General features: G+C 41.1%; 1 protein-coding gene across 8 annotated transcripts in view; it reads right to left on the minus strand.

Moving 5' to 3' along the window:
- Positions 1-14,325, minus strand: part of EBF1 (EBF transcription factor 1) — a 374,138-nt gene that overhangs the window by 120,628 nt on the left and 239,185 nt on the right. For all 8 annotated transcript variants that reach the window (XM_083488402.1, XM_083488398.1, XM_083488401.1 and 5 more), the window contains exon 7: positions 11,918-11,999. In XM_083488402.1, coding sequence (XP_083344528.1) covers positions 11,918-11,999 — 82 coding nt within the window. The remainder of the gene's footprint in view (positions 1-11,917; positions 12,000-14,325) is intronic.

A 14,325-nucleotide genomic window follows, 5' to 3' on the forward strand; every position in this document is an offset into this window, starting at 1 on the left:
TTTGAGAACTAACCAAACAGAAATGAAGTGCTTTGCTTCAGAGAGCCCAGTTTCTCATGTAGCAATCCAGTGATCCCTTTTACCAATACCAGGGAGAGCGAAGAAGTCACTTTCATTCCCACAGACAGAGGCCAGCAACATTTCCAGCTAGCTGAAGCAAGAACAGCAACATGTACATATTGCTACGCTGCCATAATCCCCACAGCACTGTGAGATTCCAGGGGTTCCAGGCGCTTATCCAGGGTTTGGAAATGAAGCACAGTGGAGACTGTGGTGTCTTTATAATATATACTGTATAGTTTATTTCCACATATATACAACCTGAGCCTAGGATGGTGGAGCTCTCAAGATTACACTCCAAGAGGGCCCTGTTTCTCACAAGGCTGCCACCTTGGATTCAAACTGCCAGCCCACACTGCTGCGACCCTCCCGTTCTGCAGCCTGCAAGCTGCTTGCCAAATGCAACTATTTCTCCTCTTGCTTATATCAGGCAAACTGCAATCCTGAAACTCTACTAATGGCCTTTGTTCTTCTACCCAACTCAGACCTCAGGGAGGGGCTTCACCCATTTCCCAGCTGGCACAGTCTTAGCTTTGCTGATGGCTTTCTTAATAGGTCTTCACCCTTCACCTTCTGCTCTTTTGATGGCCCATCTCTCCAGGCGATTGCTTCATCAGTGAGCCAGCCTGGCTTATATTTTAACAAGCTAAATTCAACATCCGGCACTGGGGCTGGGGTTCCAGATATTAGAAGGGGAGACCAGGCACCCTAAAACTTTGTAACAATACTTTTAATAACAGCTGCCAAGTTAGAATGTGATGCCTAGGAAAGCACTTAGTCAACTTTTCTTTTTAAAAATATTATAGACATATCAAGCAGAAACACCAAGAAAAACATATAACTGTGTACCAAAAAAAGGTCCATAAACTACAACAACTGTGCTAGCCGAATATTATTCTCATTATAGGTCAACTTTTTGCATATTGAGCTGGAAGTATCCCATCCTTCCAATACTGAGCTATACAGAATCCTATTCCCCACATCTTTATAGTAGAAGCCCGCATAAGGAACTTATTGCAAGGACCATGGCAACCAGAAAGTAGTCACATGCTGTTATGAGGATAGGTAGTGATTTCCTGTCCTAGTGCCTTTATCTTTCTTGACACATAGAATCAAAGAATTGTAGAGTTGGAAGGGATCCTGAAGGTCATCTAGTCCAACCCCCTGCAATGCAGGAATCTCAAGTAAAGTATCCATGACAGATGCCCATCCAGCCTCTGCTAAAGAGTCAAGCACAGGGACGCAGGTGGTGCTGTGGCCTAAACCACTGAGCCTCTTGGGCTTGCTGATTGTAAGGTCAGCACTGAATCCCTATGATGGGGTAAGTTCGCATTGCTCTGTCCCAGCTCCTGCTAACCTAGCAGTTTGAAAGCATGCCAGTACAAGTAGATAAATAGGTACCGCTGTGGCAGGAAGGTAAACGGCATTTCCACGCACTCTGGCTTCCGTCACAGTGTTCCGTTGTACCAGAAGCGGTTTAGTCATGCTGGCCACACAACCCAGAAAGCTGTCTGTGGACAAACGCCAGCTCCCTCGGCCTGATGTGAGATGAGCGCTGCACCCCATAGTTGCCTTTGACTGGACTTAACCATCCAGGGGTCCTTTACCTTTTACCTTACTTTAAATAGTCAAGCTAAAGACACAAGCTTAAAGAATCTCACGGGCTATGACACTGTCCTACTGCTGTCCCAGAGCATAGGGCTATTAGAGAGGAATACCCTCAGGACATTTTCTCCAGTGTCTAGCCTACCTTTTATTTTTATTACTAAAATTACTAACTTTATTCATAGATCTCAGGGAGGTTCACAACATAAAATTACAACATAAAATATACAATAAAATTAAGAACAAAAACAAGCCAATAATCCCCCCTCCCATAACATCAGATGTCCATCGGCCAAAGGCCTGGTTGAAGCACAGCGTTTTCGCCTGGCACCTACCTCAGGGATGGAGGCCACAGCAAGCTACAGGATTTCTCAGATGGGGAAAACTTCCACTGAAAAAAGCAAACACAAAAAGGCAGCTTCAAGGATTGTTAAGTTCCCAGCACATTTTGAGTATGGCTTCATCAAAGGAAAATTATCATTTTTGCTCCTTCGTAAGAAAAACTGCTCCATAAAAGCTACATGCTACCACTGCTTTAAGAAGGCTGATTAAGGAACAAATATGAGCATTTTGCCCCCGATAAAAGACATACTCAAAATGCATTGAGAATTCACCAAACTTTCAGCTGTCCTTTTATATTTCCTTTTTCCCCCTGTGGATTTTTAAAGCCACTTTCAATAACCCTTCTTCTTGTTAAGACCTTAACCACCTGAAAATGGTATCTAATACAAAGTATAAGAGACAGAAAAAAAGGAACAGAAAAGTGTGTTTTGGGGACCCAAGTCCAAGAAAGGTTTTAAAAACATAACCACTTAAGAAATATTTTGTTTAAAATAAATAAAATACAATGTCAAACAATTCTATGGCAAGGCCCCCGGACCTTCAGTGCAAACTATTTTGTTCATAGGAGCGCATGAACAGTGAGCAACTTTAGTTACCAGCGTAATCTCACTGAGATCAGTTACTTAACTTTCCCTGCCCACAACATCCGCAACATCAGGCACTCAACCTAAGCTATTCATCTTTAAAATATGTTTTGAATTGCAGTAACAGACTGTTGCTACCTAGTTCCCTTGAATAGAATTTGATTTACTACAAAGATGCCATGCTGGGGGTGGGCTGGGCTCTTTTGGAGTCATTAAGAGAAAATACTATAAAAGGAATCCCCTAGAGAAACTGTTTCTAGGGTCAGGAAATGTGAAAAAAATAAAAGTGGTTAAGTGGTGGTCTACTTTAAGAAGTGATTATTCACAGTGCACCTGTAGGAAAAGAAGAAACTCTCTACTGATTCTTTTTAGAGAGACAGACAGAGAGAGGGAGAGAATTCAAAAGTTTGATTACTATAAAGGAAAAAGAAATATTTGGCCTACGTGTTATTTAAATATTAATGTCCTCTGCCTAAGCAAAAAGTAATATCTAATATGCACTGAATACTTTCCAAACAGCCTTCACAAGTTTATGGCTAAAATCCTCAAATCCATTTACTTTAGAATAATCTTACTAAAGTCAACAGGACTTCTCGGGAGCAAGTGTGTTCCAAATATGGTTTGCGTGTATTTCTTGAAAAGGAAACAATTTATTTTATTTTTTTAATGAGTGGGATGCGTTTCAATCAAAGCACATGCAAAACTAATTTGTAAAGGAAACAACTTTTGTTTCAGCTTTAAAAAAAAAAATGAGAGCAGGAGGTGTAGAGCAGGCAGTGAAGCAACTTTGAAAAAACAACAACAGGCCAACACATGAGGGGGGAAGCATATTGCAGTTTAAAAATTGATTAATGAGGTGCTGACAAACTCATATAAACACGGGGACAGGCAGGCCTGCCAAATCTCAAACCTATCAAAATGTTGTGAAGAAAATGCAGTTTTTAATTTGGGACAGGCAAACGTAGAGGGGAAGAAAATCAGCTTTAGCATCAAATCTTCATAGATTGTTAGTTTTCAAATGTATGTGCAGCACTGCAGGTTAGCAGACTGCTAATAAAAATATCAGATTGTGTGTGGGGGGGTGTTAGTTAAATTTGTGTATCCTAAATTAACTGTTATTTGCATTCCTCTGTGTACATCCTTCTTTTGCATTATTAAATAGCTCAGTTGCAAATGTTCTGGAAGCTAAAAAATCTTCTGGAAATGAAAACTAGAGGTTAAGAAATCAATCTGTTTATCTGAGTTGGTTAACGGAGCCTATTTATTTGTTAGGGTGCACCGCACCACCCAATATTTCAAGATTAGGAATCACATTACTCCTCATTTTTAACCACAGCCCATTAGGTTTCGCTAGCCAATTAGTTTATGCACATTCCTGGTATTTTCAGTAATCTCCATTTTTACTGGAAGCAAATTTATACTTTTGTTTACACTTCTAAACACTGTGTGGAAGAGGCTGGAATGACTTTTGGGCAGACTACTCCTCGCAGTACACATCTATTATTATTTTGACTCAAGTCCCAGCTTTAGCAGGATATTAAAGGCCCAGCCTAAATTTAAGTAGATGCTTTGAGACTACTAACATGCAGTCTCCTCTTGCTGTTCTTTAAAATTAGATATATAAAAAGCCATTTGCGTATCTTGTAAAGCAGTGAAACAGCAACAAACGCTACTCAAATCAGAGGAATAGAAGTATCTGAGGCTCTCTCTGGGTTTGGAGGTACCATTCAGGAAAATCCACCTTTTGTTTCTCAGAACTAAGATACAGGCACAAGCTTGTGGAGCAAGGAGGCAGTTCTGCAATGTAACAGCAGAAGCTGGCTGAGCACAGTGCTGACTGGCTGGTGCCTGTGCAGTAATGAACCTCCCCCCACAACTCTGAAACTCTATCAAAATTGGCCATTGTTTTTAAAAAGAGTCTTCAGGCATTTTTAGAAGATGTTCAGAAAACTGAGCTCATTCTGAACCAGCCCATTAGTACTTTTAATTACACAGTTCAGCATACTCTTAGAAATTCACAGAAAACACAGGTGCCTGTTTTTCCAGCAATATCATTCCTGTATTGTCAGCTGTCTGCCTGACTGATAGGCAAAATTCTAACCATACATTTGCCAATAATGAATTGTAGCAAACCCAGGGAAGGAGCAAACCAATAATCTTTTCAGTTGTCGTTTTGTGATGATGCAACAGGTACTTCCCCCCAGTAACGACATAATTCACCCAGTAATTTATTCCTGAGAATCCAAGGTGTTGTTTTAAAATTTTTAGCACGATATCACCAACAGTAGTGCAGTTATTTCCTGTGTGAACAGACACAGTGCTATGGTCTCACCTACTTTGGATGGAGTGGTTTTTGATAGGGTTGATGACCTCAGCTGCCTTCGTTACCTGGCTAGCAACACTATGCAACCCCACCTTTCTTCATTATCTCTCCAAAGTTATATTGGTCCCTAATTAACAACTTAAGATGGGCTACATACCCATCTCCCGGTAAGCCCAGGATGTAATACATCATCCTGCTGTATGACAGAGGATATATGCCATCTAATTCCATTTGGCACCCTGGTTCTTTCTACTTCCTCACCTCTGCAACCAACTCTTTAATTAGAACTGCTGAGTCATGCTGGAGTTTACTTGAAAGGAGCTGTTTGCTAAATGCTTGCTTCTAAATCTGGACTGAGGTGAACGAAGTTAACCTGAAATGTCCAAAGTGGGGAGGGCAAGCAGGTGCTGAGATGGAAGACAGGAGGAACTTGATGCGTCACAAAAAGGAAGCCATGACATAGCCAGGTGGGAGCAGCTAATCCCATGCAAGGAGCCTCCAATACGAAAAGAAGCGCCTACCCTATTACATTGGTTGTATTTGGTGTGAGATGTAGGAGGGACTCTGTGGGACACTGTGAGGGACTTCAGCAAGCTTATCCTCCCCGCCCAAACCCATTTTTTTCCAGGTGCACTTCTTGCTAGACCAAAATAAATATACAGCATCAACAGGCATCCTTATTTTGTTTGCTGTAATGTTCAAGCAACAAGTCCAAAGACTTAGGGTGGGACCAACGATTAAACTGAACCATTATTCATAAAAATAGGGATGCTCTGTCACTTAATGCATTTCTGCACACTTTACCGCCACGCTGAATATTAAAGTATGAGGAGTGATTTGCTCTGCCGAAAGTGATTAATTTCTTTAAAATGTGAAGGTCACGCTAATTGACATGACCTGTGTAATTAAGCAGTCTCTGTTTACACACGGAAAGCTCGACTGCTGTGAGGCTGGGCTTGCCTGACAGAATGTCTTTACGAGTCAAGAGATCAACAACCCCTCTTATGTCCTACCTAGTCACCTACACAAGCTCCTGATTGCTCTTCTGACAGAACATGCAAGAGCATTACCATATGAAAATCAGCTCACATCTTGGGGGAGTTGCAAACTGGCAGCACGTAGGTAAGCACAAACTGTTGCTTTGACAGACTGCGGTCCTGGCTGTTCACGCTAGATTGCCCTGTTTGCGAGAGCATGTCTGACTGGAGGATATTCTTACAGAATAACCGATGTTTAATAAATACAAGGCAACAGTGGCAGAGACGGAAGGGAAACAGATGGAAGGCCCTTAAGAATGCTGTGTAGAAATCTGCAAATTCCATGTGGAAATAGCAGAAATTATATGGCCTGGAAAACAAAAGCTAGTCAAACAAAACTGTTCCGCTTCCAGGTAACATGACATTAACTGTGAGGGAAATACAAACTTACGGTCATAAATATAGCCTTCACTTTATTTATTTATTGCACATTCCTCCAAGGAGCTCAGGAAAGTGTAAGATCTTACCCAAGCTGAGGTAAGTTAATCTAGCCCTAGATATTCCAGTCTGCACTGAAGTTCAACACTGCATCCACTACAAAAACTGCTGGACCACCAGGTCTTCTCCTCAATGCTCCTCCTCTAAGCACGCAGCAGTGCAGGGTGGGTCAGGAGATGCTGCTTATCAGGCAGTAAGACAGACCACCCTGGGGCTTTGCTGGAGCAATTATCTTATCAGCCGCTCCCTGCTCCAGGTGGTTCCACTGCTGACTCCCCCTGCTGGTCCTCTGGGGCTCTTCTGGAAGACCCAACAATTCTCCCTCATCCTGGAGCCAATCCCCATGCCAGAAGTTGGGAACTCTGGAAACAGGTCAGAAATGATCAACTGCTGCAACAACATATCTTTCTCATCTACCCTCACACACCTGAGTATGTCCCAGCTATTGGGACCAGAGTGTTCCCAACACTATTTGCTTTACTTGTTTTTGTTTTTGCAAACTGCCTTGAAATCATTGATATAAGGTGGCATATAAAGGTTTTAAATTAATAAACAGAAAAATATACAGGGGGTAAAGCATGTTGTGCAGATGCCTGATTATCATCTTCCAAAGAAACTACTCTATTCTGAACTTAAAAATGGAAAGTGTAACACTGGTGGTCAGCAAAAGAGGTTGAAAGACTGTCTCAAGGCAAATTTTTAAAAATGGAGTATAAGCACCAACAATAGGGAAACACTTGTCTGCGAGTGCTCCAATTGGAGAACAGCTTTTACCAAAGGTGTCAAAGGTGCTCTGAAGACACTCAAATTCAGAACACAAGGTAGAAACGTGCAATCCACACCGTGATCAACTCCCACCCAGAAACCAATGTCGCCACTGTGGAAGGACTTGTGGGTCCAGAATTGGCCCCCACAGTCACTTACGGACTCATCGTTAAAACCGTGTTTATGGAAGAAAATCTTACTTGGCTACGAGTGATCACCAAGGAAGAAGGACTACTCTATCCAACCTATGGGCAGTTAGGAAATGACCTATGAATAGTTTCCTAATGACTCTCTTTCATATTACAGAAATTGAATATGGGTAAAAGCTTAGCAAAGATTTTGTTCCAACCATACACTGTAAGAGTTCTATCAAGCATTTTTTCCAACTTAGCTTCAAATTAAGTCCAGAGTGGTAATTAACGGAACAATTGACAATAAATTTTGGATAATAGTCCTTTAAGAATTTAATGATTATTTACTAGCTTTTCAAAGTCAGTTAAAGCTGTTCTGAATGTTCCATCTTTTACTCCATGTTTAAGTAATCTTCAAACTGAAAATATTGAAACAATTGGGCTTTTTTTGCTATTTACATTTTTCTTAATTATATGGCACACTGATAGTCAAAAAGTGCATAATGAACAGGGCTGTCCTATGCATGTTTACGCAAAAGTGAGACCCACTGTGTTCAGTGAGGCTTTCTACTTGTGTGTTTAGAATTATAAACCTTATGTAAGCCCCATTTAACTATGTGAGATGTACTTTTGAGTAGGTATGCATAGGGTGCTTATTAGCCTAATAATTCCATTATCTCATATGGAAGATCTAAATATTAAAAATAAGGGAAATCAACACAAATACACAAACACTTATGGCTTAAAATAATCCTAGCCAGTGCTTTTTTCTTTTAAAAAATGTTTAGGGGTACTCTCATTTTCCTACTTATATTGAAATACTTTCCCTCAATGAGGCCAAACTTAGATTCACAAAATGTTTAGGGGTATGCATACCCCTGCGTCCCCCCAGAAAAAAAGCACTGATTCTAGCCTACTCCTGCTTTTCTAACACTGAAGGTATAAAATCCACATCTTGCTACTATCTAGTTCTCTGTTTTAATGTAGCATATTTCCCATATATTTTATGACCTAGCAGTATAGAAATACTTTATATATAAATTATACCATAAAGGTTGCCCATCAAAATCAACCACATTTTTTTGTATTTAAGTAATTTATTGTTTTTGATCTTGCGGTGTTACAGTAATAATAATAATAAATTGTGCCAGGCTGTTCCACCACTGTCATTTGGGCAAAAAAAAAAAAATATAGAAGTATGGCCAACTCTATGGACAATTGATATAAAAGATCTGAGCAGTTTACTGCAGCAGAAGAGGCTTATGTCTCTTCTGGTGGGGAAACCTACATATGGGCAGATTAGGGTACTTTTGTTTGTTTCAGAATTGTTTGTGAACTTCACCTTGTACATTTAGAACAATACCTCCAGTCCATACCTGTTTGGGGAGGTAAAAACGTCAGCACACAGTGTGATAGGAGGATCATAACAAAATGGATTATTATTAAGGTCTTTTCTGTTGTTCCCCCTTATCACTCTGTCTTCTTTGCCTTATATGGTGTGACACTGTGAGATAGGATAGGCTACCAATCCCAAGAGGGGACGCGGGTGGCGCTGTGGTCTAAACCATTGAGCCTAGGGCTTGCCGATCAGAAGGTCAGTGGTTCGAATCCCCGCAACGGGGTGAGCTCCCGTTGCTCGGTCCCAGTTCCTGCCAACCTAGCAGTTCGAAAGCATGTCGAAGTGCAAGTAGATAAATAGGTACCACTCCGGCAGTAAATGGCATTTTCGTGCGCTGCTCTGGTTCACCAGAAACGGCTTAGTCATGCTGGCCACATGTCTGTGGACAAACGCCAGCTCCCTCAGCCTATAGAGCGAGATGAGCGCGCAACACCAGAGTTGTCCATGACTGGATCTAACAGTCAAGGGTACGTTTACCTTTACTTTACCAATCCCAAAAGGCAAAGCCTAAATAACGTTTGTCTTATCAAGCTAAACAGATTCCACTAGCAGTCATGTAGGCATTCTACAGTAGCTCAGTAATAGAGAAATCCAAATCCTGGCCACCAAGGGGTAGAGAGAGAATCAGTGGATCCACCAGTGGTGTCCAAAACCCTCTCTCCCAGCTGACCTGGGCAGAAGATGAGGGTGATTCTTTTACATTTTTTTGGGGGGGGGTGGACCAAATCCAGACTGGCACAACGTGGGGGATTAGTAGGGGATTGGATCTTGTGGATCCAAAGCCTCTGGCACACCACACTGCCCCATTGGGGGGGGGTTACTACTGGCTTCTATCGGTGGGAGAACTGGCAGTTGCAAATATCCACAAATTACGGTGAAACACAGCAGCAGAGGCTGCCTCACTTCTCCTCATCTCCACCAATAGAAGCCAGTAGGAAACAACATCTGCCTCCCATCCTAAATAATCCAATACCCCATCAACATGCAAAGGAATGGTGCTAGTGTTGAAGGCAGAATTGTACTGGGCCACTAAGAGGCAGTTTTGTCAAACAGCTAGTGTGTTCACATTGGCAGGTCACAGCTTGCACAGACTTGAGAGAATGAATAAAATACTATTTTTTTTCAATTTGGGTTTTAGAACTAGAAAGAGGCAACATTTGTTTAGCTTGTTGATTTACGGAATTAAAATCAGTTGAGAACTAGCATCTGTATTCCTTCAGGTAATTTTACAGTCCAGAGTTTCCCATCCTGTGAGCTGTGACCTGCAAGTGGGGTGTAATTCCTGTGGAAGTGGCCATATTACTTATTACAAATTAATTATCGCTTGTAATCCTTCACTGGTATGATGTTACAACTCTTACAGCTTTTTGTTTTGTTGGCACATCATATTGCTATGTTCACACTTGTAACCAAATGTCAGAAAGGCTACTCTTGTATTCCCATAAACAAAACTGTGAATACTGTCGGTACCATAAATATTTCAATGAATTCCACATTAATATGGGTGCTAAGTAAATGGTTATAAAATAGGCAAACTTACAGCTGCCAATGGTTATAAAATAGGCAAACAGACAGCTGCCAATGACCTAAGGTCCAAAATTCATATGACAATATTTCAGTGGGTTACCATATCAAGCAAATTTGGATTTCTGAGCCACCATACCAAAAAGGCTGGGAACCACTGCTAAAATCTAGCATCATCTTCCAACTTACCTAGTGACTTTCATGACTCATCATGTATTAAATTGTGTTGTTGTTTTTAATGGTAATTCTCTGTTGTCATTGGCTGCATCCCCATGGCAATTGAATCTGCTTTCACGACTGCCAAGCTCCACATTATATTTGAGCTTTCACACAATGTAAAAGCCACTTATGGAACAATAGTGGAATATGGAGCAGGTTTAGGGCTCATTCCTGTTTTACTTGTTTCCAGAAAAACGCCTGTTTGCAAATAATATGAAAATGAGTGCTAAACGAGCTATATTCCACTATAGTTCCGAAAGTGGCTTTAACATTGTATGAAATTTTTAAAAAGATGGAAATTAACTGTTGGGGATAGAACTGCCATGCGAATGCAGTCATTGTTAATACCTGGGGCGTCAAACCCTTGCTCCCATGTCTTGTGAGGAGGGGTTAAAAATATTTAAAAGCCAAAGAGCAATAATAGTGGAGTGTTCAGATCAGGGCCAACCCACTTGCGAGGCAAGCACCTCGAGCAGCAGAGGCCCACAAGGTGTGGCACCACAGCCAGCGGAGGGGAGCCAGTTTCCAGAGAGATGTGATCTCAGTGCTGCTCACTTCTCTGGCGGCTTTGGACCACTGCCACCACTTCTCTGGTGACGGCACAGGCGCCTCCACCCCTGTAGCCATCAGAGAAGCCGCTGCCTCGCAACCTGGGGGGGGGGGACTGGGCTGGATTTAGGTTTTATGAGGCCCTAAGCTATTGAAGATAATGGGGCCCTTTATATGTCCAGCTGTCCTTTGTCAACAACAAATTGTCACTGCTTCTTGTGTTGAATATATGCTACATGGTAATTTATGGATGTAATAGGTATCCAAAACCATTTGCAATGCAGAATGTAGGCACCCTATATATAGAAATGAGCAAACCAGTGATATTTTAGGGAGCAGGCTAGCAGGCATGGCCCATTACTTACATTATAGGAGCCTACACAACACAAAACAAAACAAAACACTGCTGCTGTATGAAGGTTATATTTTATTTGTTTTTTATCTTATACTTTGGAAATGTACATCCTGGATTTTTTTTCCTTTAAAATTTTTTGGGGGCCCAAGCTATAGCTTGTTTAGCTTATAGATAAATCCAGAACTGGTGTGGGGTGGGAGCAGGAAGTGGCATCTTGCCATTTGGCCTCAGGTGCTGAAAGGGGAAGGGCCAACCCTAGTTCAGATTCGTTGTTTTCGAGCTGGCATTCTGACACTTCTGATCACAGAGCAAAGCCTGGTGACTTAACAAAATGCAAATCCTCGCCATTTCCCCCCATATCCCAACTCTTATTTATTTTTTATAATTTATATCACACCTTTCCCCATTCAAAGGGTGAACCAAAGTGACTCACAGAAAATACATCAAAATACAATGCCAAGAACAACGATAAAATGCAAAACGTAACTTTCCAAAAGAACTATGTAATCATTTTACATAGGTTGACAATCTTCCCAGCCCACATCATTTAAACATTATTTATCTTAAGGGGGGGAGTGACACTGACCTGAAATCTTCGCATGTCTCGAGGGTTTCCTGCATTTTTTAGGCAGTTCTGGTTACATTTAAGAAAAAATTTCAAGAAGAACCTGTTGGAAAAGGGATATCGTGTTGAGTATACCAGTTGTTGACAAGTTGCCCCAATACACCCCTTGCTCACCCAGCAAACAATTTATATAAAATTGTCTGTCCACATGTACCACATGGATAAAGATGGTCTTCTCACAGTTCTAACACACCAAACCAATGAGCCAAAAAAATAGGCATAAACTTAACACAAAATTATTCCTCCAAAAAAGCAAAGTCATTATCCGTCTTCTAAAACATGCCGCTTGAAACTTTCATCACACAACAAGGGTACAGAGGAGAAAATGAAGCCGCCATTTCCATGGAGTTGACGGCTGGCAGTCACAACTACAGAATTCCGGAAATGATCATATTTCCCTACTACTTGAAACAGTTATGCATTTGGGGACGACAAATTGGCATATTTTTCACTGTCACAATTCTGGCTCCCACATACTATAATTTACAGAATTCCAAAATGTGTTTATGATGAAAAACATTCGTGCATGTAATACTGTACAGGGAGTGCGTGTGATTTCAGCTAAGGCGTTAAACACTAAATGTTCTCTCAAGGTAAGCTTGCAGCTTCATTGCTTCTCTCACCTGTGGCCCTGCATTTTGGGTTGCAAAACTGCTGCTTCTACCATCATTATGCATTTTACTTAATAGAAAAATGGCCCTAGTAATGATACTAGTGTTGTTAGTATTATTCAGTCGTAATATCCTTTCAGAGCATTTTAAAAGTATGAGGAATATGGAGATGAGATGGCAGTCACTGGCAATAACAATGAAAGATGTCAACTTCCAGGCTTTAACAACTCCTAAGCACTAAATCCTAAACCCCCAACTCCTATCAGAATTTCTGCCTCCCATTTTGTCTCCTTACTAGTTATCCTGGCTTTATAAACTGTTTTCCTCCCCTCTGTGATATGAAGAAGTTGCTGTTGTTCTTGGTTTACTTGTTTTTTCTTGTCGTATGTCTTAGGGGAGATGTTCTCACCCCTGCACTGAAACTATCTGAAAACAGACTGGTAGGCAGCTGCAACACACCCGCACAAGTGGGGGGGGGGGGGACACACACACAAAAGTCAGAAAGTACTGTCACTAGAACAATAGCTGTGTTGATCTGTTGTATTTCTTCTTCTTTTTTAAAGCCTCTGTATATTTGAGAGTAACCTCATCAAACCCAGTAGGCTCCACTTCTGGGGACACATGCAAAAATTGGGTATTCTAATATGTGGTAGCCATTGTGAAAATTGAAGCCGGTGACCTATATTTATTTTAGTTATTCCAGTATACTTCTGTCTTTGGCTCTGCCTATAGTCATCACTAGCTCCACCCACTCTCACCCTGCCATGACCTGTGATGGAATGAGCCCACAGCAGAAACAAGATTGTTCACTCACCCTACCTCCATACTACAGTAATGAATGGAAATTAATACACAACAGGAAAACATACTTAAATAAATGGGGGAGATACCATTATATAGATGCAGTTGGGTGGTCTTTGATGCCTTAAATAGGCGTTCTTACTATGGACGCTTGTCAAACAAAAGAAAAAATGTGCTAGCTAGGATGAAGTCCTCTTTCACTAAATTTGCCAGCAATTAGAGCGGTCAACTTATTAAAGGTTGTAGTCAATCAGCAGCCTTGCATTTAACTGATAAATCAATTGATTCACCATTTAAAAATTATTTCAGTATCTCAGTACAGGTTACATTCTAAGGGTCATTACTGAAGTTTTTCCCAAACTAGCAGAAAATTATAAAGCATATCAAAAATATTTCAAAAGATCTACTAAGTGTTGCTTGTTTGTATTTATTGTTGTTGTTGTTGTTGTTGTTGTTGTTGTTTTACACACACACACACACACACACACACACACACACAGTGGTACCTCCGGTTGCGGATGGGATCCGTTCCGGAGCTCCGGCCGGATCCCGAGGTTTCCACAACTGGAGGGACCGCTTCTGCGCATGCACAAGCGGCAAAACACTTCCGGGTTTGCGGCTTTCGCAACCCAATGTTTATGTTACCCGAGGGTAACGTAAGCTGAGGTGCTACTGTATACTGTATATATATATCGCTATATAAAAAGTACCGAAGTGGTTTACAACAATATCTATATACAGTACAAACCACATACATATTTCAAATCAGAGGCCATCAACAAACTTTGATGGTTACTTTATACAGCAATATAATGCTTTGCTCACAGAGCACTCTTTTCAACATCATGCTGCTTTAAAAGCTAAACTTTAATCTGTAATTAATTCTAACAAAAGAATACAACATGTTGCATAATTCAGTTTATATTTTTGTCTGGGGAGGGAAAGGGATGCTACAAA

Source organism: Podarcis liolepis (assembly GCF_965112155.1).
Source record: "Podarcis liolepis genome assembly, chromosome: 2".
Lineage (NCBI taxonomy): Eukaryota > Metazoa > Chordata > Lepidosauria > Squamata > Lacertidae > Podarcis > Podarcis liolepis.